Raw genomic sequence first — 27623 nt, 5'->3', positions numbered from 1 at the left:
ATATATGTAGCATTTTTCAATTGTAGATGACAACATTTTACTAAGGTGGGTAAGCATAATTAAAACTACATGTTACAATCAGAGATCCTATTCAAGAAGGGGGAATAGAAGGAAGAGAATTTATGTAGACAAACAAGAGACCTCAAATGTAATTGTTTTACTAATATCTCCTGTTTTATGAAATAAGATCCAGAAAGCTACTGGTAATGCAGATTTATAAGATTTGGAAGTGAGATGGAGAAAGACAATTCAGATAAGAGGAGAACATCACTTACTTTCCCATCAGAAAGAAAAGGAGTACTTGTGGCACCTTAGAGACTAACCAATTTATTTGAGCATGAGCTTTCGTGAGCTACAGCTCACTTCATCGGATGCATACCGTGGAAACTGCAGCAGACTTTATATATACACAGAGAATATGAAACAATACCTCCTCCCACCCCACTGTCCTGCTGGTAATAGCTTATCTAAGGTAATCATCAGGTTAGGCCATTTCCAGCACAAATCCAGGTTTTCTCACCCTCCACCCCCCCCACACAAATGCACTCTCCTGCTGGTGATAGCCCATCCAAAGTGACAACTCTTTACACAATGTGCATGATAATCAAGTTAGGCCATTTCCTGCACAAATCCAGGTTCTCTCACTCCCTCACCCCCCTCCAAAAACCCACCCCCATACACACACAAACTCACTCTCCTGCTGGTAATAGCTCATCCAAACTGACCACTCTCCAAGTTTAAATCCAAGTTAAACCAGAACATCGGGGGGGCGGTAGGAAAAAACAAGAGGAAATAGGCTACCTTGCATAATGACTTAGCCACTCCCAGTCTCTATTTAAGTAGGCTTAAATAGAGACTGGGAGTGGCTAAGTCATTATGCAAGGTAGCCTATTTCCTCTTGTTTTTTCCTACCCCCTCCCCCCAGATGTTCTGGTTTAACTTGGATTTAAACTTGGAGAGTGGTCAGTTTGGATGAGCTATTACCAGCAGGAGAGTGAGTTTGTGTGTGTATGGGGGTGGGTTTTTGGAGGGGGGTGAGGGAGTGAGAGAACCTGGATTTGTGCAGGAAATGGCCTAACTTGATTATCATGCACATTGTGTAAAGAGTTGTCACTTTGGATGGGCTATCACCAGCAGGAGAGTGCATTTGTGTGGGGGGGTGGAGGGTGAGAAAACCTGGATTTGTGCTGGAAATGGCCTAACCTGATGATTACCTTAGATAAGCTATTACCAGCAGGACAGTGGGGTGGGAGGAGGTATTGTTTCATATTCTCTGTGTATATATAAAGTCTGCTGCAGTTTCCACGGTATGCATCCGATGAAGTGAGCTGTAGCTCACGAAAGCTCATGCTCAAATAAATTGGTTAGTCTCTAAGGTGCCACAAGTACTCCTTTTCTTTTTGCGAATACAGACTAACACGGCTGTTACTCTGAAACCTTTCCCATCAGAGTGAGGATAATTAGTATCATCCTCTATTCATTCATTTAGGGTGAAAACCACTGCTGTGCAGAGAATACAAGATAGGCCTTGTACTGATCCACTGCACAGAGTGAATTTCACCCTTAGGACATATCTGCACTGCAAAAAAGGTGTTCTTAACCCAGTTAAAATAGCAGTGAAGACACAACAACTCAGCTTTTAACTTAGGTTAGCAGTTTGAATTCAACTCAAGGCTGCCCTATAGGCTTACACTTGACCTGTTAACTTGACTTACAGCAATTTGATTTTTATCTTCACTGCTATTTGTTAGCTAAGTCAGGTTATCTAACCCAGGTCAGAACACGTTTTTTTGTTTTGTTTTTTTTGAGTGTAGACAGAACCTTAAGTGAATGAAACAAATGAGTCCGCTTCTCTCCTACTCTTTTAGGGCTCTGTTTAGACAAAATCTGATGTGTACCAAAGTTTATGCTACATAGCTTCATATCCCAGTTGCTTATTAAACCATAAATTGTCAAGGATTGAACAGGGGTAGGGCGTAGGTCTGTTTTTTGGGTTGCCTCGGGAGCGCAAAAAGGAAGTGGAGAGTTCTCTCTCTTTCCTGCCTTCCATTCAAAGAACAACATTCCAGGAACAAAACCTCCACACAGGCTACTGAAGCAATTTGTTTTATGTTGTTTTTATAGGCTACTTGTGAAGGTAGGAGAATGACATGAAAGCTGGGAACTTCATTCTACTCCTTACTGAAACAAGACACCCACTAATACAAAACTGTTCCTCTCTGGTACCTGACTGATGATGATTCTGTAAAGCACCAAATTACCCAACATCATTTGTTTTTTACTTGCTTGAATTTAATACCACAGTACCGTCACTGGCAAAGCAGTCCAACTGCTCACTGTGGAATATAGGTGCACAAACTGATGTGCTCATAGAAGCTGCTCTCATTATACTGCAAATGCCATCTTCAAATGCCATTACTACTTAAAGAGGCAATGTCAATTAATAAAAAAATACTTCCATGAACAAAAATTACCTACTAAAGTTACCCATGACAACTAAGAGTAAAGAGGAAATATTTTGTTTACTCTTTCAATTTGTTTACTTTGAGCCTCTGATAGCATTTTGTATGTAATCAGTTTCACTATTGTCAGATTAGCCAGTTTATTTTTTTTTTAGCAACAGCTGTAAAAGCAGTCACTGGAGTTAGTGGATGCTGACTCCCATTCTGTGATGAGAGTATCAACTATTAGCGTATCTGACCCATATCAGGTGACTGCAGCCTCGAAATAAAGACTCCACTATTCCTCTGTGTCACACATTTCATTATGAAAATGAGAGAGGAAAAATATTTTTAAATGATAGAAGAATGTGGCTATAAAACATAGAAGTTAGTAGGATCTAAGGGCTAGTGTCTTGCTTGAAACTATTTGAGAGACACAAGAGGGTGAGATAATAAAAGATATCTCACCCACCTTGTCTTTCTAATAGCCTGGGACCAACACAGCTAGAACACAAGTTATTTGCAATTCACTTCTCAAAACTCATCAAGACAGAGAAAAAGGAAAAGTCAGTGAGGAAAATGGAATAGTTGGGTAAGCTGTGTAAGAAGTATAGTATCTAGGAAATCAGAGAGCAGATAAAAGCAAAAAGGCAAAAACTGAGAGTCAGAGAAAGAAACATAACAATAATTAGTTCTGCTGAAGTGTAATATGGTGCAGGGGGCACATGCTTAGTATTGAGGTATTTATGGAATGTAGCATGACCATTTGTAGTCACAGTCAGGTCTATTACAATAGGGATTCTGATTCATCCATACCTAGTTATACTTATGTTTGATCATAGCTGTTGACATACTGTCTATGTTATACACAGGTATTCTTAACTAGTGGAGGAAAGGAAGCTGTACGGTTCATGGATATCTGAGTTTAGCAAGGTAAATTATACAGCATTTATTCCCCCCCGACCCCGATATTAAAAGGAAGAGGTCCTCCCTCTATCCTAATAATGAAATACTGTATCAATACAGAAATATTTGTTCTGTATAGTAGATTTCTAACAACTGATATAAAGTATCGTTACCATCATACTTGAGGGGCTAACTTTAGTTTTCTGCTTTAATGGGCCGCAATCGTCTGTTTTATCATGCATGTTTAAATAAGCTAATTCACTATGGTGATGAACGGAAGTAGCTAATAAGGATTGTCTTGTTCATGCACTAAAATTGCAGCAGCTGTTTTTGTTTGACTGATGTTGTTTGAAAGAGGCCCCTGATGGTAAACCATAGAAAAAACAAGGGATGTTTCAATGTTCTCTCTATTACCAAAATTACTTATAGGATTATAACAGTCATAAAAAGAAATTGCTTTGACTACATTTAACTGCAAAAGATTTTCCCCCTTGCATAGTAAAGATAGGTGCACAATTTTAACACTTTTCTTAAACCTAAAAAAAATTATTCCATTGAGTATTCTGCATCATGTATTCTAACAAAGTTCTCTATCAAGCCAAAGTTCCATCATGGAAGATATTATTTATGAATCCCTTTCTAATATTATTGTAGCATCCACTATTAGAGTAAAATGCTGTACTTGTGAAGAGAAGGGATAGCTCTATCAGGATAATCAACATACGATGAAGACAGTAAGGGAGATCTCATAGTGCTGAGTTTCAATGGGAATTTATCATAGGTTCCAAGGCCAGATGGGATCATTGTGATCATCTAGTCTGGCCTCCTCCTTTAAATCATGATTTAAAGACTTCAAGTTACAGAGAATCCACCATTTGCCCTAGTTTAAACCTGTAAGTGATCCATGCCCCATGCTGCAGAGAAGGCAAAAGAAAAAAGTCAGGAAAAGAACCAGGGTCTCTGAGCTGGGGAAAATTCCTTCCTGACCCCACAATACAGGACATAGGAATTAATTCAGGGAAATCCTATTTGAACTCTAATATATCTTTCAGAAAAACATCCAGTATTGATTTAAAAATTGTTGTGAGTGCTCAGCACCTTTCAGAATCACATATGTTGAATACCTAATAAAGCAACCACTTGCCTTCACAGTTATCACATTTTATTAATTAATATTCCAGTAACTTGACTTTAGGCATGAGTGAGGGCTTTATTAGAATACAATTTATGCCTCAAGTGATCTCAGTCAGAGCTGAGGGTGCTCGGGACTTTGCAGATTGAAACCCTACTCAAGCAACTTTTTTTGTCTTGAGAATATACCATATCTAACATTGTTCAAATTCAGTGGGACTTTTTCCTAAGTAAAAGCTGTGAGTGAAATCCTGGCCCCGTTGAAATCACTGGGAGTTTTGCCATTGACTTCAACAGAGCCAGGGCTCCACTCTGTAGATTTTGGCTCTTGCTTAATATAGTACTGCTCCTGATCACCTCTGTTAAGTACTCTTTGTTTACTGAGTGCTTATTTAAAAAAGGTTTCACTGTAAATGTAGTTTAAAATTACACTAGATATTTAAATAATCTGCAAAGTAGGACTACAAATTATAAGAAGCTAGTCAATAAGTATTTCCTACATTTTTTCCTAATGGAAATTAGGTATATTGCTTGAAAAGTGCATGCAAATAGCATTTTATAGCACTAAGGAAAGATGCTAAAAAAAATCTCAAATAGAATCAACTACATTTGACAGATCTAGCCTTTATTTTTTGTTTAGTTAAATTATGCAGACATAATAAATGTATTCTTTATTCTAGGATCACACAGGCTCTGAATATAACACTCAGAATTAACTCTCCAGTGCATAACACTCAGTCATAAAATCATTAACATAATCTGATACAATTTTAAACGACAAACCAGATATCTTCAAGAGCATACAAAATGATTCATGACTAAAAACAACAAAATCCCTTTTAAAAGAAAAAGTAATAAAATCTGGTTGATCTTTTTAAAAATAATGCAGCTGGAAAAATATAAAATTGCATTCATGAAACTAAATACTTTGTTTACTCCATGTGGAATGACTTTTTAATAGGTTTTTTTTATGTATAATTGCTGAGCTCTGAAAGTACAAAAAATGGAAATCTTCTACTACCCCCGTTTTGTCCTAATAACTTTCCAGAGAGAACACAAATACTGAATGGAAATTGATAGCGTACATTAGGTATCTTGAATATATTTGCATTAGAAAATAATTTCAACATCTGCAGCACATCTAGAATCATTTCTTAAAATCAATCCTTTACAGCTAATGTACTCCCATGGTGTATTGCTCAGGACACAGTACAAAGAATTAAGCTCACACCACCCTAGGAAAAAAATAACCCACACCAGGGTTGTCAGTAATCTACAGTTGGGCTCCTTCACATGTTCAAGAAAAGCCCTGGTGTAGAAGTGTTCATACTTCTAGTCATAATCTACATAGACAGGGTGACCAGATGTCCAAATATTAAAGGCTTTGTCTTATATAAGCAACTATTACTCCCCCCATCCTGATTTTTCACACTTGCTATCTGGTCACCCTATGTAGATGATCTGAAGTACTGGATTTCTTCAGATTTTGTCAGTTCTCCAGTTTTGCAGCATTATAACTTCCAGAGAAATATAGATGAAATACACCATCAATTAAAGAGCACTTCAGTTTGATAGTCTTGTTCCTGGGTATACACAATCAAGACTGATTCAAGTTTAGTGGAACACATGATTTTGTTTTAATTTGGAAGTGTGTCAACTATCACTTGCTTCCAAGACATAGTAAACCAATTTAAACCTGTGATGTAGTAAAATACAAATGGAAACAAACTGCAAAAAGGACATAATTAATGTCTGAGTTAAAAAAGAATTTATAATACTAGGGGGAAAATGCCACTAGTTGTATGTATAATGCACTTGAAGATAGACACACATATAAAATGAGTTTACGGATAAGAATACACAAATTACAACTGAAAAAAATCAGGGCCCTAATAGTAAAATCATTAGATTGCAAAGTCTGTCAAAACCTGGACAATGAAAGAAATAAAACATAGTCTCATCATCTTGACTAATTTTTGATATGTATATATTCATCTTTGCATAGTGAGATTTCCCCGTTGAATCAGGATGACTAGATTTGGTCTAAAATTGATATTAGGATTGTTTAAACTTTAAACAAACAATTTAAAGTCCTAATCCTGCAAAGCCTTATTCAAAAGCAGTATTTCCATTGAAGTTAATGGGACTACCCATGTCAGGAGGGACTCTGTATGGGTGCTAAGGATCCAACTGGAGTGGAAAAACTTCACCATCCATTTGATCCTAATCCCTCAGAGTTACAAGGGATAAGAGGAGGGTTGAGGAGAAAATGGCTCTGGGAAGCTTTTTTTAAAGAGGTGCAAATTAGGAGTTCTTTATGCTTTTGCTGGCATATTATTCAGCTGAATTTTGCATAACTGATGTTACTGAACATATTGGTCTTGGTAAAATGATGGGGGGGTAATTATTACTATTTCTGAGATGAAAGATTTGAATACCTACAAATTGTTATTGTACTCCTCCTTTTCCCCTCATCCTCCAATATGTACTTGGTGCATACAAAATTTTAATCTGTTCTCTGCATCTAAAGATGAGATCACACCATCTGAAATTCACTATCTAAATCGTCATGAAATAGAAAATGCAACAAAACACACTGAAATCTGTCGCAATTGCTAACACAGCCTTAGTCACCAGCAGCCACCACAGGACAATTTGGCTGATAGAAAATCCTGATTAATGACTTGTTCATTTTAGCATCAAGGCAACAGGCTGAACTGCTATGACTATTGGCTCTTCCTCTTTACAAGCCTTATATAATCTACTAGTTTCCAAGAGCAACGAAAGATATGGGGGGGGGCATATTAGAAGTATTTTATAACTTTCCAGTCATGATATTCCTACGTAGAGATTAGATCTGACTTTGTTACAGTACGGGGAGAGTGTGGGTGTGGTTCTATCTCCCTAGAGGATTTCTAGAGAGGTGTTCAATCCTTTATTCCACAAAGTAATTAGACATGCTAGTTTGTAATTGATTCCCCACCACAATGAGTGTAGTTAAATTATTTATTTTTTTAATACTTAGTGTACTGTACATAACGTGTTTAGTACATCAAATGCAGCTGCATGAAAATGCCAAGTGCTTAAGTGATTTTGGTTGCCACAAAGGCACTTAACATGCCTTTCTGAAAAGCAATCCTCAATATTTTCTGGTCACTAGTGAGCTGTAGCTCACGAAAGCTTATGCTCAAATAAATTTGTTTTCTTTTTGCGGATACAGACTAACACGGCTGCTACTCTCACCTATCTAGGATATAATTTCGACCTATGGGTCCCCTCCGCCCATCCTTTTATCTCCCTGTTTAGAAAGATAGAGGAAGTCACTGGAGCTTCTTCACCTTACCCAAGTTGGCTACATTGATAAGACACAAGCAATATGATTTATTGCCTTAGCCTTATTTGGTCTCCTATACAAGATGCAGACTGCACTGATCAAGCCAACCGCCCCTCAAAGCCAGAGTTACCCTCCACAACAGGCAGCATCCCAGCTCCAGGCAAGGGACAATGCCAGCAGCATCTCGGTTCCATTTCTTGAAAAGCGTCCGGACTCAGCTATCCAAGCAAGGGAAATGGATCTCCCCTTTTTCGCTAAATCCAAACTCCCTTCAAGCCCCTTTCCTGCCCCTCCTTTCCCTTTAGCAGCACCCTGCGCAGCCCTCTCCATGGTACCCCCTGTTCAGGGCTGAGCCAGTTATCAGTTACCTCCGCACACAGGATAATCACACACACCCCAGCATCCCCCCACCTCCAAACCGTTGCCCCGGGACTAATGCTCATTGCTGGTCCCTTTGAGAACCGCCGCCAGTGCAGTACACCACCGAGAGGACGTGGAGGAGGCGGCTTGGTTACACCAGCCTTTTCTCTGGTTTCAGCCTCACATAGCAACCCTTACAATGATGGTCTGTGAAAACCCACCATCCTCGCTTACAGCACTTTCGTCCCTTCCAGGCAAAGAAATCAGATGCACGGTGTCCCCCTTCCCACATATCAATTCTCCATTCCAGCCAAAAGCCTTACTCTGCCCTACTGCATGGATATAAATCCGGGAGGAGGAGCCCCCCGGGCTGGTCAGTCTGTAACATACCCGTTTAACATGTTCTCTGTGTGTTTCTATCAGGCATGGCGCGCGCGCGCATTTTGTGCAATGCTTCTTTTAATCGCAAATCCCCTCAACCCCTGTTTCACGCTCCAGTCAGCTGTAGGGCTTCCACTTTTGCACGCGGGGCCAAAAAGCGCAATTGTCACCGTCTCTTGCCTTCTGGAAGAAGAGCCGCAGCTGACGGTTTCACACCCTGTGCCGCCGGTCAGCACCTTGGACACCCAGCGGCGGCGGCAGCCCCGTGAGCTTCGCAGCGGCAGCCCCCAAAATCAACTGCATCCTCATCAGTACAGAAGTGCTGGGACCCAAGGGAGCGTAGCGACAACCAACAACCCCAGCAGCAGCTGCTCAAACCCAACATCCCAGCGGTGCTCAGCAGCTGATGCGCCCCCAGGCAATGCAACGAGAAAGACCCTCTCTTGCAACCCTCACGCCGATACCTAACAGAAGCAGCCCCATCCCTAGGACCTGCAACAACCCTGCTAGCACCTGCTGCCGCTCTCTAACGTTGCTCTCCTGAGGCACAGCTGCAGATGCCTCCCGCCCAACCCGACAGCAGCAAAGCAGCTCCTGCTAAGACCAGAATGCCACAAGAAACCCCCGATGCACTCCACCCCTAACAGCCACACCGCCCCCACGATTCCAACAGGATTTAGCTGCGTCCACAAAACAAGCCCAGCAGCAGCTGTACCCTCGCCCCCAAACGCGCTCAGCAGCTGCACTTCTCATGGTTTTTAACAAGAGTCTGTCAGACTTTGCAGCCCAAGATCCACGCTCAGCCCAGTCGTTTCACTCCCGTCTCTTCATGCTGACACCCCAAGTCCTGCATATCCTTGGCCACTGTGCCCCCGGTCTCCCGCCTGCAGAGGCTACATTAGCCCGGGAGCAGCAGTGCCCCCAGCCTGGGGCACTCAGCGGCATGAGACAGAAGATACCCATCACCGTGTCCTTACCTTTTTCAGCGCTGACATTCTAGTACATTATTGATTTAGCAGGTGCCGGGTTGCATGTTGGGCTGGCGGGTCAAGTGAGGGGGAAGCCCGGGCAGGAGGTGGCGGAGGAGGAGCGGGATGTGTATAACATTTCCCCCCCTCGCAGCGGTCACACACGCTGGGGCATTGCACCGCTCGCTATTCCCCTCGCGCGAGCCATGCGCTGCTGCCGCCGGGGCTGCTGCTGAGCTTGCAGCTGTCAAACCCCGCTCTCCACACGGCGCGCGCGCTCTGCGCAGCCGCGCTCCCCCGGCCGGAGCGCGGCAGGCGCGGCGCGGGGGCCGTCCGGACGCAGCCGCCATGCCAGGAAGGTCCGCTCTGCGCCCCGGGCGGGGGCCGCCCCTCCGCCGGCAGCGCCAATGGGCGCCGTCCCCGGCCGGGGGTGGGCGCGGCCGGCTGGAGAGGGAGCTGGAAGGGCGGAAGCCTGGGGCGCGCTGTCAGGGCCTTGCGCCGCGGCCGGAGCTGCGTGTGGGGCCATGTCTGTCGGCAGGAGGCAAGGTGCGGTCGCGGGGCCGGGCTCGCCACGGGGTCGGGGCGCTTCAGGGATCCCCTGCCTGCTCGGGGGCGGTGGGGGCCGGCGGTTCCGCTCGCCCGCTGCTCGGTCCGGGAAACGTTTCCAAAGTTCCCGTGAGCCCTGCCTCAGGGACACACGGGCGCGGAGCCGGCTTCCCCGCGCGCCCGGGCGGTTGCGGGAGCCGGACCGGGAGGCAGCGGGCGGCAGGTTGGGGGTGAGGAGCCCTGGGGCCAGGGACTAGGAGCGGGGAGGAAGCCTGGGGCCTGGATGGGGCTTGTTACTGGCGGGGAGAGCCCAGTAGCCCAGGAAAGGGAGGCTGGAGTGGGGGATTCAGAGTAGCAGCCGTGTTAGTCTGTATCCGCAAAAAGAAAAGGAGGACTTGTGGCACCTTAGAGACTAACGCATTTATTTGAGCATGAGCTTTCGAGAGCTACAGCTCACTTCATCGGATGCGTTCATCGGGGTGGGGGAGTGAGCCTGAAGTAGCTTGTGGGAAGGGTGCTGTCATGGGGTCGGGGGGGAATCGCCCGAAGCAGCCTAGGAGGTGCCAGGGAGAGCTGGGAGAGAGTCTGGGGTGTGCCTACAGTGCCTGTGAGGGTTGGTGGTGATCTGGAACAGCCACTGCTCTACCTCGCCACTTCCCTTCCCCTCCTCCCCCCCACCAGCCGAAGCTCCTGTCCCATGCCAGGGACAGCATGCTGCTCCTGCTTTACTGCCCGCCGCTCCACATGGACTGAGATATAACATGGAGAGGCTGCCTGCAGACCCAGCACCACAACAAATCCGGATAGCAGGGAGGAGAAGCGATAGGAAAAACTTGCTGCATGTACGAAATTCCACGAAGTATGCAGATAGGCAAGGACAGGCATGGAGCTGTCTGTGTGAGTGTCATGTCCAGTGTGTGACACTTAGTAGATCTGCAAGGATAGATTATATTTGTAGATAAACGTGTGGCAGCCTTTGAGTGCTCTAATTAATTGGCCTTGTGTCGTTAGAAAGAGTGCCTTGCAGGGTGTTTTTTTGGGGGGCGGGAGGAAGAGCGGGGATAAGCAACAAGCCATTAAAACAAGATCCTGCCTGCTCTATGTGGACCCTGAAGATTGCAGTAATTTTAGAAGACTAGGTGCTTGTAGCTGTGTTCTTGAGCAAAAGTTACCCTCCTCTTGCTGTGCACTTGCTGCTGCTGCCTCCTTTCACCCCAGAAGTTGAGTTCCTGTTAAGGTTCTGTAATGCTTCTATGCAACCCCTTTCTAAATTCTTCTTAATAGTCTTCCCCTTTCTCTCCCCTCAAAAAACCTTTCTCACTTTTGGCTGAAACTGTCAATGCTTTTTGTTGTCCTCGAGATGAGTGTGTGCGCACAAATGCTTAGAGCTGTTTTGTGCAGTTGGAGTTATAAAATTTTGGGAAAATAGACTTTTTCCTGTTTTTGCAATGTGACTGCCTTTGAGGGATTTTTGGTTTGGGGGGCTTGTTTTTTTGTGTGTATCTATTTGTAAAAATCTGAACATTGAAAGGTGCAGCTTTGCACTTAAATAATCCTAATGGAACAGTGTTACTGCTAAGCTTCTAAAATGCAATTATTTTTCACAATTTTTTATCAGTTTAAAACTTAATATGGAGTAAGAACAATAAAACATTTTATGTTGTAAAGTGTGTATATGCAGCTAGTTAAGTATACCCTGGCTGGTTCTGAATCTTGTAAGTTCTACAAGTCTATCCCCTACAGAGCAAAGACTTTGCAATTTCTGCAAGCCAGATAACTATGGATTGTATTTATTTATTTGAAAAACAAAATAGGAATTATATAAGTCTAATATAATGTTAGGGATCCTGAAATAGTCTGTTAGAGAATCATGGAAGGCATCCTCTTTGAGCCCCTGCTTCATAAAATCTCCTGCAGTCCATATATGTTAGGTTCTTCTCCATCAAACAAGGGAATAAGACAGTGTTCTTCAGGATTAACTCTTCAGGCTCTGCTTCTGTGTCTTCCTTTTATCTTAGCATAAGGAGGAACCAGCCATTGCCTGAAGAAAACTGTAGCCTTAACCTGTGGAGGCTGGCCTGAGACTCTTGATATAAAACTTGCTAATGGAGCCAAGGTTGCCTGGCTGATCCCATTAATTGATATTTCTTTCACGCATCTTCTCTCATGGGGTGATCTGATACTATTGAGAGGAAACTTAAGTAGTTAATAGGGAGAAATGTCTATTTGGAACATCTGTTTTTGTGTATGATAGGAGTAGAACAAATAAGGCAAGCAAGTCCCAATCCTCTTAATTTGGAGGAATTTTCAGTGTTCAGTACGGTGTGTGTAACTCTCCTGTTGTTAACAAATATTTATATGGGCCGCATCTCTGCAGTATTTCCCTGGAATGTGATCTATTTAGCTTCTTGTAAAATAAAGACAACTGAGTGAGTTTCTTCCCTAGGAAAACTGCATGTGTTTTCCCCTCCCTCTTTTAAAAATAAATATTGAACCCATTCATGATGCTCATACAATAAACCAGGGTGTATAAGCATTATATATCTTGTTACTTATAAGGACCTACCTGGGCATTTCCCCCGTACCCCCTCCCCCCAACTGCAAACCAAGGTAGGCATGGAATTTGCCTTCTCCCCACTTGTGGCTCCCTTGGCCTGACTGGAGATGCCCCCTCTCCCCCCGCCCCGTACAATGCCTATTACCATAGTATCTGCACACCTCAGAACACAAACAAATTAATCTCACAGCACTCCTGTGAATTACAACAGTATTACTATTCCCACTTCAGTTTGGGAACTGAGGTATGAAGTGATTCACTTGTCCACTGTCACACATGTAGTCTGTGCCAGTGCTGGAAACTGAACCTAGACTGTCTCCATCTCAGTCTAGTTCTTAACCACAAGACTGTCCTCCTTTCAAGCAGAAAAGATATTGCAATTTGTGCAATAAGTTGTTTCCTTTCTGAACATCTATCAGATTCTTTTATTTTAAATGGTGAAACCTATTTTGAATACCTTTCATCTTATAATTTTCAGTACTGCTCCCATTAGAAACACCATGTTAAAGTATTACTATGTCAGGTCACACATTAAAGAGAGATGTTCACTTCCCAGACTGTGCTCCAAAACTGCCATACTCATGATTGCAGCATCAGACCTTAAATCAGTGAATAAATATTCTCCTTAAACTGTGTCTAAGCCAATGTGTAGTTACTGAACAGCAGCCTAACGTAGGGAATCAGAAGAGAAATGGAACCTAGCTTGTCTAGGCTTTTATAGAGAACCCATCACCTACAGTATCTGTGGAAACCTAAAGTTAGATCTCAACCTAATAGACAATCTTTGTCTCTTCAAAGCAACATGTAAACAAGAATATCTCTCTGGCAGAGACGTTTGCTGGAAACGGAGGGGAGGGGCATGAGGCTGGTATGCTCAGCATTACTGTGTGTGATGAACTTACCTGTATTTTTTATTAATATGCTGCATGTCTATGTGCGTTCATGATAGGTTATTTGTTGTGGAGTTAGGTCAAAAGGGATTGTCAGGGGAACCAAGCAGGAAAGGTAAATCAATGCTCTAAATAAGGAGCATCCCAACAAATACACAAACATGATAGTCAGGCTTATGGTCCTGAAGACGCGACTCCTCTGGTGCCCTAGCTGTCTTGTCAAGGTGAGAAGAGAAAGATCAAAGACAACACGCTAGAGGACCCTGAGCCTAGAAAAGGGTGGCAATTGAGTGAGTGCCCAGAAGTTGCTCACAGTGTCAGCAAGAGCTGGCAGGGTGGCCAAGGAACACACACACAGACCAGCTGTATCTACACTGCAATAAAAAATAAATAAATGGGTTCTTAACTCAGGTTAGCTGACCTGCTTTCAGACTGCATATAAGGCATATGTTTTTAATGGTGAAAGTAATTAGCCATTGGAACAATTTACCAAGGGTCATGGTAAACTCTTCATCCCTGACTATTTTAAAATCAAGATTAGAAGTTTTTCTAAAAGAGTTGCTTTAGGAATTTATAATATACCACAGTACAATCCAGACTAATGGGCAGCAGGGTCACCCCTGCCTTGGTGAAGTAGCTCCCACCTCAGGCACTCACAAACAGCCTTCCACCACCCAAGCCACAAGCTGAGTGTCTTTGTAGTTGCAGCCTCCCAGCCACACCTGGGTTACGCTCTTGCTCTCACCAGCATTGGTTATTTTGCAGGGTGATCCTAACATCCCCAGTACCAGATTTCCCTGCCAGAAATGTATGTCCTATTCTGCCCAGCCCTCACCTAGAGAGTACAAAATATTTGAAGTCTGTTATTTCTTAAAGGGACTAATTTGGCAGTTTATTATCTCAAATAATTATTCAGACACTTCCGTTTCAGACATCTTCTACACCTGTTTGAGCTTTCTTTGTTTCCCTTCCTACTTGATGACTCTATTTGCTGCTTAAATGCAAATTAAGCAGAGCACACATTTCTTTGCCTAGGACAGACCTGTTTGCTGACTTCTGCTTGGGCAGGGCTGTAGGGTTTGGAACACACAGTGTTAAAATCATACAGGGAAATCTTGTAACTTTACAGAGTATTGCTGCAATTTTATCAGAACAATCTTGACTAGCAAATTGAGATTTAAAATGATACCTTATAAGACCTGCCTGTGATATTCCCCTCTGGTGTTATCTGGACTGGTGATCTGCTAGGTCACTCCAATCCTTGACTCTGTGAGCCAGCCTTACCCCTGCTGTGCTGTGAGAACTTCCACTCCTGGGCTCTTCACACACACACAGCCTCTGGCATGTAAGCTGCTCCTTAGATTGTGCAACCAAATGACACTAGCCAATATCTCCGGTCCTAGACACAACCCTAGGAACCTCCATTTTGCAGTGTCCCGTTATGCCAGCTGGATGCTGCAAGCCTATATGAGTTGGTCAGTTTAACAAAGAAATGGATATGTACCGGGCTCGTTGTCCCCAGGAGAGACTCTGACATGCCTCAAACCAAATGCACTGCTTCGGGTAAAATAAACAGATGTATTAACTATAAAGATAGATTTTAAGTGATTATAAGTCAAAGCATAACAAGTGAGATTTGGTCAAATGAAATAAAAGCAAGACGCATTCTAAACTGATCTTAACGCTTTCAGTGCCCTTACAAACTTAGATGCTTCTCACCACAGGCTGTCTGGTGGCTCTTCAGCCAGGCTCTCCCCTTTGATCAGTGCTTCGGTTGCTTGGTGTGGTGTCTGTAGATGTAAGTGAAAGAGAGAGAGAGAGCATGGCAAAGTCTCTCCCTTTTATCATGTTCTTTCTTCCATCGTGGCTTCACCTCTCCCCCACCCCCCTTCAGAGTCAGGTGAGCATTACCTCCTTGCAGTCCCAAACTGGCCAAAACAAGGGGGGTGACTCACTTGAGAGTCCAACAGATCCTTTTGTTGCTGCCTAGGCCAGTGTCTTTTCTTCTGTGAGTCTGGGCTGGGTTTGTCCCATACCTGCCCTGATGAGGTGTGAATTGCCTCTCTGCTCTTGGAGAGTTTTTGCCTGGGCTTATTTTAAGTCACGAGGATACATTTTCAGCCTCATAACTCCATACATGAAATTATAACCTATAACATTACTGTAACAACCATGCTCGGTGCATCATGAGCCTTCCGAAGATACCCGACATGACAAACCTTGCATTGGATACCACACAATCATTTTACAAGAATGAACATCGGGCTGCTGGGTGTTTTCCCCTGAGGTACAGAGCATCACACTTCCCCTCGTAGTTTACTGCAAGAGGGTTAGTCACTGATTAGCTCGAAGGCAATTTGTTATAGTTCTCTTGGGATCCAGCCATTAAGGCTATGAGGCTGTGCAGTTCCATATGTCTGGAGGGTAATAATATGACAAGACAGCCTGATCTAATAAAATCTTCGAACAGAGGTCTCTTAAACATGGCTCCTTAATGGGGGAACATGAGTTTCCAGCTATTAATAAAAGTCATGCTATACATAATTCCAGCAAGCATAGATGGTAAAGTGCCATATATTCAGTACCTTGGAAATACCATTGTGTATATTAGGATTCTGCTTTGACCAGAGAGACAGCTGGCTTTGCGCATAATTCTATGTGAAATACAGTGGAATTTGACATTAACCATGCACTCTTAACAGAATCCTGAAAGAACTGACCGACCATCTTTAGACCACTTATTTTTTGATTTATGCATACAAAAAATAACAGTACTTATCCTACAGATTGTTAGAGCTAGGGATAAGTTTAAAATTAAAAAAATAAAGTTAGCTTATTGGTTAAGGAAATGTGTTTATAAAGAAAGGCCCTGACTAGTAAGAGGGAGGGCCTTAAAAATAATGTTTTAAGGTCAAAAGGAATAAATTGTAGGAAGGATGTCTGATTCAAAGAATAACTAATGAAATAAGGGGAAGTTTCTAAAAAGAAGACCTCGAACTGATAGGAGTGACTGATTTAAAACCATCTGCAATCAAAGAGAATCTGTCTTAAACTGAGCCAGCATGAACCTTCCCATCCCACATATCTATGTGAACCCTGGTGCAATGAAAAAACTGTTGGACAGCAAGGAGGAGGGGGAGGAAAGGTCTTGGGGAGAAAGAAGGTTATAAACCTTATGTGGATTAAGACTGGACATAAGGGTAAACTGTCTCAAGTTGGTTTTTAGCTGAAGTCAGTAATTGGCAATGACATCATTTGTTTGTTAAAAGGAATAAAAAGTCAGCTCTTAAAGGGTTCATTGCTAATACCTACCTGACCACACTGAAGCAAACCAGCATGGTCTAAGCACCTCTTCAGCTAGCCCAGGGATTGGCAACCTTTGGAACGCGGCCCTCCAGGGTAAGCCCCCTGGCGGGCTGGGCCAGTTTGTTTGTGGGAAGTGGCGCAGGGCGAGAGATGTGCTGGCTGCTGCTTCTCGCAGCTCTCATTGGCCTGGAGTGGCAAACCGTGGCCAGTGGGAGCCGCGTTTGGCTGAACCTGTGGACATGGCAGGTAAACAAACCGGCCCGCCCCGCCAGGGGGCTTACTCTGATGGGCCGCGTGCCGAAGGTTGCTAATCCCTGGTCTAGCCCGTTTGTCAGTATCTTGATCAAATACTTATAAATTATTTGTTACTGTTTCGATGTAGTAAATTGCTTATTATTTAGGATTTTTAAGCGTGTTTAAAGCAATTGCATAAAGTCCCATTTGGCCTTTGGATTTAATAAAGGAATTTATAGTTAAATTAGTATTTGGTGATTTCCTGTATTAGTAATCATAATTTCAAATATTATTAATTCCAACACTGTCCTTGACAATATTTAATAATACAGTTCTCATAGTGCACAACTCCCATCAATTTCTTTAGGAAGAAGCAAGTGAACTGTTAACTCAAATGCAGCCAAGATTTTTTCCTCATTGGCCAAAGCAATTCAGCACTACTGATCCAAGTGTTTCCATAGAGACTTGCAACTACCGGATATGACCAAATTTTGATCTTTATGGTAATGTGGCATTTCCTGCACTTCAACCTGTGACCTTGTCTTAAATTCACACTGGCGTTAAATCACATTAATTTCTGACACCTGTACACTTTTGTCACAGAGTATCAAGTGTAATAGAGAAAGTAGTCTTGATTGAAAAGGAAACTGACACAGTACACTTGTGCTACATAGCTCATAATTCACACTATACCAGTCCCAAAAACTAACTAGGGTCAATTATAGTCAGCCAGTCTGTAATCCAATGCAGTGACAAAAATAGATCCACCCACTTGAGCTTCTCATGAGTGGCAGGTTCTGGAAAGACAAACTAAAAGGAATTCTGTGGAAATAGTAGTAGAAAACGTGGATCTTCTTTGCTAACAGGTATTGGGTTTGGTGAAAGATGGTGCGAGGGGTGGGGAGTTATATTATGCAGATTACATTTTAATATCTTTTCAAAACCAAGCAAATTCTGAGCAATCTAGGCTTAAACCTAGCCAAAACTGACAGTTTAGGCTTGGGACCTCTACTTGCACACGATGTGTATTTTTGTTAGATATATCTTTAAAACAAAAAAACCACCATCCCAGATACATGAAAGTATAACCATGCACCAAAATGAGTTATGAAAACACTAATGACTTGCATTAGGAAGGAGGGAAAAGGGTTGGTCTCTCACTGTGTACGAGTATGATTATACTCTTTAATGGCACAATCACTTTTTTTTTTTCTTTCTGTGAACCCTGCCTTATATTGGATGCACAAGGAAGCAGAATTTGCACAGGGAACTAAAAAAGGCTTATATTTCCTCACTCCAGAATGTCTGACCCTAAATGACCCTTACGTCAACCTAAATAATTTGGTCTTTGTGTAAAAACACAAACAAACACACACACACAACGTACTCATTAGAAGGTGTGTAAAAATAATTGTAACTTGGGTATTTTGTTATAGTTTAACATGACTCTTGATTTGCATGATGAAGATTTTCTAAAATGAAAATATATAGAATTCATATATTCTGTTTGGAAATAATTATAGGATCAAGTTATGCTAAAATAGGTGTTGTGGATACCACTGGGGACAGAGAGATGATAATAAGGATATATTGATTAGAAAAACAGTATAAAATAAAGAACTAATGTGGAAAAACTAAAAGGGGAGATTATCCAAAATTTAGACATGGATTAAACAAGAAGAAACCTGTAATTGCTAGAAGAGCTCCTCCCAATAGTAATGTAATTGAAATTCAAGTGGCAGCAAATATGTTCTTTAATTTTATAGATGTATTCATAAGTGTCCATTAGACAAAGTCTCTCAATATTATTAAGTGCCCCACAGGGGCAGCAGTTGTGCTCTGAGGCTGGCTGCGGTTGGCTCTCCACTCCGGATGTTACAATCTCTGGGGTTTCTGCACCCAGGGTGTAACTACAGCTGGGCGATCAGGACAGCTACCCATGGTGCAAAGTGGTGTTGGATCATATTAAAGAAGTTCTGTATTAAAATCACAAATGAGTTTGATTCTCCAGAGTTTAAATTCCAGGGTATTACTAATTAAGAGGTCTCTTGGTTTTTGGAACTGTTTCTCTCCCTCTATGTGTGAAACTTGCAAGCTGCTAATTGTGTTAGTACATTCTAAGACAGAGTCTATTCTCAAAGCAATTCACAGAAAGAGAGACTCAAAGCAATACTCTAACAACAGAAACAGCACCCAGAGACTCCGCACCCTTTTGTTGTATTAACAATTGTGATTAAAATAGAGCTAGAGGATGTATGTGGATGGATGCTTGGTGTGGATAATAACTGAATGATCAGGGGGGTGCCAGCCTAAGAATCCAGTGTCCATCGGCTGAAGAAGGCGTCAAGTGGAAATAACCAGAGGACCCCCCCCGGAGGGCAGACTGGAATCCACCCAACAGCCTCAAGAATGGGAGAACCAAAGAACAAGATAACATCTTGGAGCCGTCAGGAATGTGCTATCTGCTGATTGATTCAGCAACAGCATGATGAAGCAATTCCCATAGACTGGCATAGGAAGAAATTCCTATAAAAATAGACTCTAAAAAGTGAGAACTTTGGGGTCTGATTCTGCAAACCAACTTCCAGGAGCATCAGATGAGCATTTGACAAGGCCCTGCTCCCTCCTCATGTCCAGGCCACATGGCCAGTGGCTTGGCATGAGCAACTCTAAGGCTGGTAACTATGATAACAACCTTGCAGAACCTGTGTGTGTGTGTGTGTGTGTGTGTGTGTGTTTGTATGAATGAATGTGTGAATAAATATGAGATTGAATGGAATGTTATAACTATAACTAACTGCTTACTATGATTCTTTCTGTATTCACAATAAATGTGGTATTTTGCCTTTTTTCCCTTTAATAAGATCCTGCTGGTTTTTATTTTATTGGTACAACAGTGGGGAGCGTGGAAAAATGGGACACTGTGGGTAGCACAATTCCTCCTGGAGCTGCCCCTACCCACAGAGCCTGGCTGCCATGAGATGCTCCCCTGGGCAGTAGCAAGTAAGCATCTTCATTTCAAACAGTTTGAAAACCTCTGTGCTAAATGGAGGTCAGAAATCTGGAGGGCCTTGTGGCTCCACCCCCCACTACCCTGTTTTTTCCTCCCCCAAGGCTTTGTACCTTGAGCGGCTGCCCCACTTGCCCTGCTGTGGTTGTGGCCTTGCATTATCATGACGGCTGGGCCAGAACTGAGTGTCACTGGGACCCCAGAGGTTGCTGTGCCTGGAGCAGGGAGTCGAGCCCAGCCAGCCTCTTGGGACAGGAGCTGCCACGCTACTTTTTCAGACATTCTGGTGACTCAGTTATGGGTTGAGAAACCCTCGTCTAGGCCATCCCTGAGAGGTGTTTTGTCTAACTTGTTCTCAAAAATGACTCCAATGACTGGGATTCCACAACCTCCCTTGTTAACTTCTGTTGACCTCTGAAGCAATTTGGCAATGCATAGTATTACCGTCTCACAGGAAATCTGGACTCAAGCTGTTTGCAACTTTGTGCCCAGGCCAGTGTAGGTTTGCAGGCCCAATTACAGAATGGGGGACTATATTGTGGCAAGCAGTGACTCTGAAAAGGATCTAGGGACTGTAGGGAATAAGCAACAGAACATGAGCTGCCAGTGCAATGCTATAGCAAAAACGATTTAATCAGAGGCAAATTAAGATATATTGGGGCAGTGGGAACGAAGAACACTTGGGCCCACCACATCCCCTCCAGGCATGAGGTCCCACCCCCTGCTCCTCCCCTTTTCCCCCAAGGCTCCATCCCCTGGCCTGACCAGACACCAAGCCATGGTAAGAGCTGTCCAGGGAGTCTGGGCCACTATGGGGAACCCTGGTCCCTCCACCTGCCCTGGGTGGCGTGTCCTGGGAGGGGGGGCAGGGACAAGGGCTGGGGGTTGCTGTCTGGCACTCCAGCCCCCTGTCCAAGGCAGGTGCAGGTTCTGGAGCTCCCCCACAACTGTCTGGGCTCTTTGTGCAGTTCTTACCACAGCCTAGGGCAGTGGTTCCCAAACCGTGGGGCACACCCCGCTAAGGGGGCACAGAGGACTGTTCGGGGGGGGGGGGCATGGCAGGGCCCAGCCCTCTCCCAGCTCTGCTATGGCCCTCCCACCGGCTGTGGCTCTGCTCCCGGCCACACACCCACTCTCAGCCCCTGACTGTGGGCCCCGGCCCCACTCCTGCCCTTCTCCTGGAGATGGAGGGGGTATGGACTGGGTAAGGGGGGACGTGACTAAATTAGTTTGGGGACCCCTGGCCTAGCATGACATATGTCTCATTTTGGCCCCAGACGTCCTAACTTTTTTTGCAAAACTGGGCATTTGTCCCATTTGCTCTCGCCAACTGATCACCAATTCGCAAGAGCAAATGGGACAAATGTCCAGTTTTTCCAAAAAGGAGGGGGGCAGATGAGTGGTGGGCCTTGGGGCGGGGCAGTTATGAGCAGTGGGTCTCGGGCCAGCCCTGTGCAGGGAAGATGAGGGCTTCAGCGAGTGGCTCAGGTCAGCCCCACACGAAGGAGCAGAGAAGGCCAGCTTTGTGCGGGGGCAGGAGAGAGATGGGCTCAGGGGAGCTCCGTGCCACACGGGGGTGGGAAGGAAGGGAGAGGGCTCAGAGCAGCACCACGCCAGGGATGGGAGTGGGTTGAGGGGGCTCAGAGCAGCGCCACGCCGGGGAGGGGAGAGGGGCTCAGGTGAGCTCCGTGCCTGGTGGGGGGGGGGGGAGAGGGGCTCAGTCCAGCGCCACATTGGAGAGGTGCTTCAGTCCAGCGTGGGGCTGGGGTGGGGTCTTTATCCAGCATGCAGGGTGGGAGATCCTTGGGCCACCTCAGTGTGAGGCTTGGACAAGCAGCAGTCAGCCAGCTCTGCCTCAGGGCGACGGGAATTGCTCATCACCTCCACACAGGTTTCTTTGGTTGGGCTGGAGGCAGGGCTGCTGGGGGGAGAGGAGGAGCAGGGGCTGTGGCTAGAGTTCCAGTCACTCCTGTGGGGCTCTCCAATTGGTTGGGTACAGTAATCCGCCACTGGATCTAATGCTATCCTTGTATGTATAATCAGAGGAGTAGCGAGGAGAGGGTGACTCTTACCTCTTATGTACGGCATTGGTGAAATGGACAATGGAATACGGTATCCAGTTCTGGTGTCAACATTTTAAAAAGAAGACTGAGCAATTGGAGAGGTACAGAAAAAAGCCAAAATGATTTGAGAGCTGAAGAAAGTGCCTTAGTGCTGTGATTCCCAAAATTCTTCCACCGCTTGTGCAGGGAAAGCCCCTGGTGGGCCGGGCCGGTTTGTTTACCTGTCATGTCCACAGGTTCAGCCAGTTGTGGCTCCCAGTGGCCGTGGCTCGCTGCCCCAGGCCAATCGGAGCCACTGGAAGTGGCGCAGGCCGAGGAATGTACCAGCTGCCGCTTCCGGTAGCTCCCATTGGCCTGGAGCAATGAACTGCGGCCACTGAAGCCGCGATTTGCCGAACCTGCAGACGTGGCAGGTAAACAAACTGGCCTGGCCCACCAGGGTCTTTTCCTGCGCAAGCGGCGGGGCAAGTTTGGGAACCACTGCCTTAGTGGAAGACTTAAAATTGCTCAATCAGCTCATCTTATCAACAAGAGGATTGAGGGGTAACTTGACTACAGTGTATAAGTACCATTACAAGGAGAGAACACTGCATACTAAGGAATTCTTTAATCTAACAGAGAAACGCATAAGAACCACCATTGGCTGGATCCCAAAGCCAGACAAACTCAAATTAGAAAGTGGGTGCAAAGCTTTAACAGAGGATGATTAACCATTGGAACTGCCAAGGAAAGTGGTGGATTCTCCATCTTTTGATGTCATCAAATTCAGACTGGATGCCTTTTCTAGAAGGAATGCTTTAGCCAAACACAAGTTATTGGAGCTCAGTACAGGGGTAACTGAATGGAATTCTATTTCCTGACAGGAAGACGGAGTAGATGATCTTCTGGCCTTAAAAGCTAGGAATAGTAATTCTACCCAGAAGCCTGTTGCCAGCCAGTGAAAACCCTAAAGCTCTGGTATAACATACTCCCAGTGTGAGACTCCATTTAATAAACGGGCTGTGGCAAACTGCATTAGCTTCAATTTCTTAGTAGTCCTCATGTCACTCCATGCAGAGTTTGTTGTTTTTCAGCAATCTAATCTTGCAGTGACCAAGATAAGGATACAGCTCCTATCTATAATAAACTGCAGCACTTTTCTTGCAGATTTGGGTTGAGACGGGGAGGGTACAACTGCTACGTTAGCATCCAAGAACAGCACAAATGTAATAACACACCTAAAATTGTACAACAGTAGCCCGTCTAAGTCCAGCTGCCACCTGAGCCTGGGGGAGAGAACCCAGAGTTAGATATGACTTGTTATCAGAAGCACTCTATATAATATCATATGCAATATTCCAAGGAATGTGAATGTAGGGAATAAGCACTGAATGGAAAATTGCTTGCTGTTCTGGGCACTTCAGTAGCAGACACTGACTCGTTGGCAGAAGTTCAGAGAGGAGAATGAAAAATTATTAGGAGACAGGAGGGATCGCTCTAGGAGGAAGGATGTCAAGAGCTAAATATGAAAAGGAGTACTTGTGGCACCTTAGAGACTAGAGCTCTGTTGGGTACAAAGGAACTGTGACTAGGAATAATGGGACTACGTTATGAATAAGCTTAGTCTGGATAAGCCTAGGGTGGGAGGAGCACCTTCTTTACAGAGAAGTTTATTATACTATTCAGTAATCTTCCAAGGAAAATTGTGGAAGCTCCTTGACCAGAAATGTTTAAAACAAAGGACAAAACCCTTAAGAAGCCCAGTGAAGAAAAATCATGCAATGCTTTTATATATTTTCTTTCTTGTGTGAGAGATGAACTAGGTAACCTAAAATGTGTTGGGGTTTTATTTTTTTTTCCATCTGTATTTTCTGTGTAGACTACCGAATCAAGATAATCTCTCTTTCCCGCTCTCCTGTCCTATTGTACACTGTCATTCCATACTTGGAGGAACAGATGTTGTTGCATTTTACACATGGAAAGACTTCAGAGGAGGTCCTGACCCCTAGTCGCTTTCCTGTGTAGCCTTTCTTAGTTGAAAAACACTTCTGTGTTTGATGGAGACAGCAATTAAGTAGGGAAAATCTCATGTTTCTAGTCAGTTTTTCCTTTTAATCCAGATGTAATGTGTAGAGCATGTCTGATATTGCTTTCTTTTTGCTGCCCAAGATGTATCTGAATAGGCAGTGGGCAACCAATTGAGTTACACGGCAGGGGTGCTCACAGTATGTATGGCAGGTAGCCAACAGTGTATGTCAGGCACTCCATGCAGAAGGCCTCTGGAGGAAACTCACTCCTCCTACACTGAGCCAAGAAAGGAGCTATTATGATGTTGATTGGGACTTTAATTTTGTGTAATCAACACAAGCAGGATAACTAAACAAATTAGAGTCTCAAATAACCGTTAGATAACTTTAGTAACAGCAGGAGAACCTTTACATCTGGAATTTTATGCTGGTGTTGGCCTATAGTGTTAATTTTTGCCTTATTTTCCAATTTCTCTTGTACAGCTTTGGTTTTGATCAGCACTTTGTGCTGGACAGCGAGTCTATGTGAGTTACAGCTGTCTTTGCATTTCAGTTTTCAGTTTCTCTTACTAATATGGGGTCTGTCTCTTCTGGGAGTGGGTGGGAAGTCTCTGGGTACCACATTGTGTTCTTCTATTATGTGAGTTCAAGCTTGAATTCCTCTCTTATACTGGCTTGCTTTCTCTTTAATGGGGGTTAGTGCTTGGTGCATTGTGTGTGGGGTTTTGTTTTGGTTAAACATTTGTTGCTTTTATTTTTGCAATGTATTATATATCTCTTTCCGTATACGGCTTTTATGTTTAGTTCTGCAGTGACTAATGTTTGTCTAGCAGTTTAGTATCTGTCACAACTTGCTCTCATTGCTAAAAATAGCAGGTGCCTATTGCCCACACAGAGTACCAGGAAAGATAAAACATGTGGTCTGTGGTTGCTGCTTTGGTTGCTTGTACAATTGACAGGTTTCAGAGTAACAGCCGTGTTAGTCTGTATTCGCAAAAAGAAAAGGAGTACTTGTGGCACCTTAGAGACTAACCAATTTATTTGAGCATGAGCTTTCGTGAGCTCAAATGCTCAAATGCTCAAATAAATTGGTTAGTCTCTAAGGTGCCACAAGTACTCCTTTTCTTTTTGTACAATTGAAACATCCCACATTTTTAGTGCTTATTTTTTCATATATTTCAGCCTTTCACCTTGACAAGAACCTGTGAACTACTTATAGATTTCATTTCCCTCCTACCTTATCCAACTAATCCAAGAATCACTACAGCTAAAATTTGTGTCTTTCAATCTTGGATTTAAAATGTCAACTGAAAAATCCACAGGCTGTTTGTGACATGATCACACTGAAATACTATCTTGTATTTCTATGTCAAGCTCTCTAGATCCTCAGACACAAAACACTGGGTACTCATATACAGCTTTGGGCACTCAGCGTTTAGAGATTGCACCTGTGAAGTGCTGAATGTTTACAGCAATGGTTCTCAACCTGTGGCTCAGTCGGCACGCAGCTGCGGCCCATGGGACATCCTCAGGGCCATATAGGTAGTATTGGATGTGGTAAATATGTTGAGAACCACCGGTTTACAGTGTGATGCTGAACATCCTCAACTTTCTTTGGCTTGAATGGGACTTCTGTTAAGTGCAAACCTTGAATTTGTCATTTAGCACCTTTCAAAATATAGCCTTTCTTTAATATATATTTAACTCTATAAAAACCCCTATCCAGTCCCTTCTAATGATTGTACAGCATCTGATTGCAATGTCAGAATGATCACATGGTCTTTAAACCTTTCTTACTCCCTGCTGAAAAGTCTCTCCTCCCGGAAATCTATGCAAACTGACACCTGGCAAAATAAATCAACCTTGCAGGATGTCATGAAGGTCAGAGAATCTGGGTTCTCTTGCAACACAGTGTAGAAGGGAGTTCCAGGATTGATGACCCTTGCTTTAAAAACTGACACAAGCCCCTCCCATTTAAACAAGAGGAATAAAATCCAACTCAGGAAAAGATGTCAGGATGTGTGGGCAGGAGGGCAGTTTGTGCACGCATGCTTCCAGAATCAGCCTATTTTCTTCAATAGTGACAGTAATAAGCTCATAATTTGTTGGAAATTCTGGCTGGCATTGTGGTTGATGGATGGGTTTAATTATGCAAAAATAAAATTGATATTTAAATCCCAGGTCCTTTGCATTTTCATTTTATACATGGATACCATAATTGGAGACTAGCTTGTTGTGGTTTGGCAGCTGTTTTTCTCTCTTGAAATCTACATCTGCTGTTTGTATCTTCTTAATTCATATTTCCGATAAAATGTAACTGGGTTTTTTTTTAAGTCATACTGTTGAAATGGAGCTAAAACACTCCATAACCCTTCATTCTAAATATCATGTGTAGATTACAGGTCTTCATAAAGGGGAGGAAGCCAGGGTACCGAGAGGGAGCCAGGTTTTCAAAAGTGGATTCTAATTTTGGGTGTCTGAACTTGCATATCATAGGGCCTGATTTTCAGAAGTACTAACTAAGCCTATGTAACTTCAGTTGATGTAAGTGGGAGCTGTGGATATTCATTAACTTTGAAGCCAGGCTATCTGCTGGCCCACTGCCTTCATTGTTTGTTTAGATCTTAATCTTCTGCAGATGTATCTGCCTGCTTTTTTTTTTTTTAGGTTAAAATTTTGTTTAATCTCCTTCAGTCCATTATATTTTTCTCTTTGGAGTGTGTTTCAAACGTTAGCAAACTTCCAAAGGAGGCTAAATTAATGTGTTTCTTTTACCTCTTAATGTGTAATGAAGAGCATAGATATAATTTAGCATTCATCCCCATTTTACTCAAGATAAAGCTCCTCCGTCTTGTTTTGATATACTTTGTATTTATCATTGGTTTCCATGTGTAGTCCTTTATTTGGTCTTAAAATCACATGACCGTGCACGTAATCCAATCTGAATTAACTGTCCTAGTAAAATTTCCATTTATGACTACCAAGTTCTGGCACTGAATAAATTAAAACTATTTTTGTTCAAGCCAAAAAATAACCTTACCTAAAAAGGTTATCTCCTTCATAGCCCTAACTTCAAATGTTCTCAGATTTATGTAAATATAGAAAATGGTTTCCTAGATTAGAACATGCTTTCATCTCAGAAGGGTTGTAGGGCACCATTGTGACCAGTGCCAATAATTGTTACTGTCTCACTGAGCAAAGAATATATATTTGTACACTGGAGACACACAGCATGGGGAAAATCTTCTCTGTACTTAACACCGCTACATCTTTCCTAACACTTCTAGGAAGCTTTTCCTTTAATGAATTTAGTGATTGTGAAAGGTGCTGGATTGGAACCAATTTGTTTGGATCCTTATCTGTAGTGGTCACTTGAAAGGGTGACAGAACACAGTAAGTGCAGTCTCTGTTGTTGTAAATTTGGCACCGCTCTTGAGCACAAAACTTTAATTGGGCTAGATTTTGATTTTCCAGAAATATAGCAATGCCA

At 43.4% G+C, this 27623-nt stretch overlaps 2 protein-coding genes across 6 annotated transcripts in view; one reads left to right on the top strand and one right to left on the bottom strand.

Moving 5' to 3' along the window:
* DLGAP2 (DLG associated protein 2) overlaps window positions 1-9796 on the bottom strand; it is a 716593-nt gene extending 706797 nt beyond the window's left edge. Inside the window, exon 1 of the mRNA XM_077811569.1 lies at window positions 9531-9796. Coding sequence (XP_077667695.1) covers window positions 9531-9548 — 18 coding nt within the window. The 5' untranslated portion in view covers window positions 9549-9796. The remainder of the gene's footprint in view (window positions 1-9530) is intronic.
* A 132-nt stretch (window positions 9797-9928) lies between these two features.
* Window positions 9929-27623, top strand: part of ERICH1 (glutamate rich 1) — a 106739-nt gene continuing 89044 nt past the window's right edge. For 2 of the 5 annotated variants that reach the window (XM_077812606.1, XM_077812607.1), the window contains exons 1-2: window positions 9997-10067; window positions 10749-10964. In XM_077812606.1, the coding sequence (XP_077668732.1) occupies window positions 10046-10067; window positions 10749-10964 (238 nt within the window). In that variant the 5' untranslated portion in view covers window positions 9997-10045. Of the gene's footprint in view, window positions 10068-10748; window positions 10965-25507; window positions 25676-27623 lie in introns of all 5 variants that reach the window. The other 3 variants (XM_077812609.1, XM_077812610.1, XM_077812608.1) reach the window with 3 other exon arrangements.

The sequence above is a fragment of the Eretmochelys imbricata genome, chromosome 3 (genome assembly GCF_965152235.1).
Source record: "Eretmochelys imbricata isolate rEreImb1 chromosome 3, rEreImb1.hap1, whole genome shotgun sequence".
NCBI classification, from domain to species: domain Eukaryota; kingdom Metazoa; phylum Chordata; order Testudines; family Cheloniidae; genus Eretmochelys; species Eretmochelys imbricata.
The sequence above is the reverse complement of the archived record's forward strand: the minus strand, read 5'-3'. Positions and strand labels throughout refer to the sequence as shown.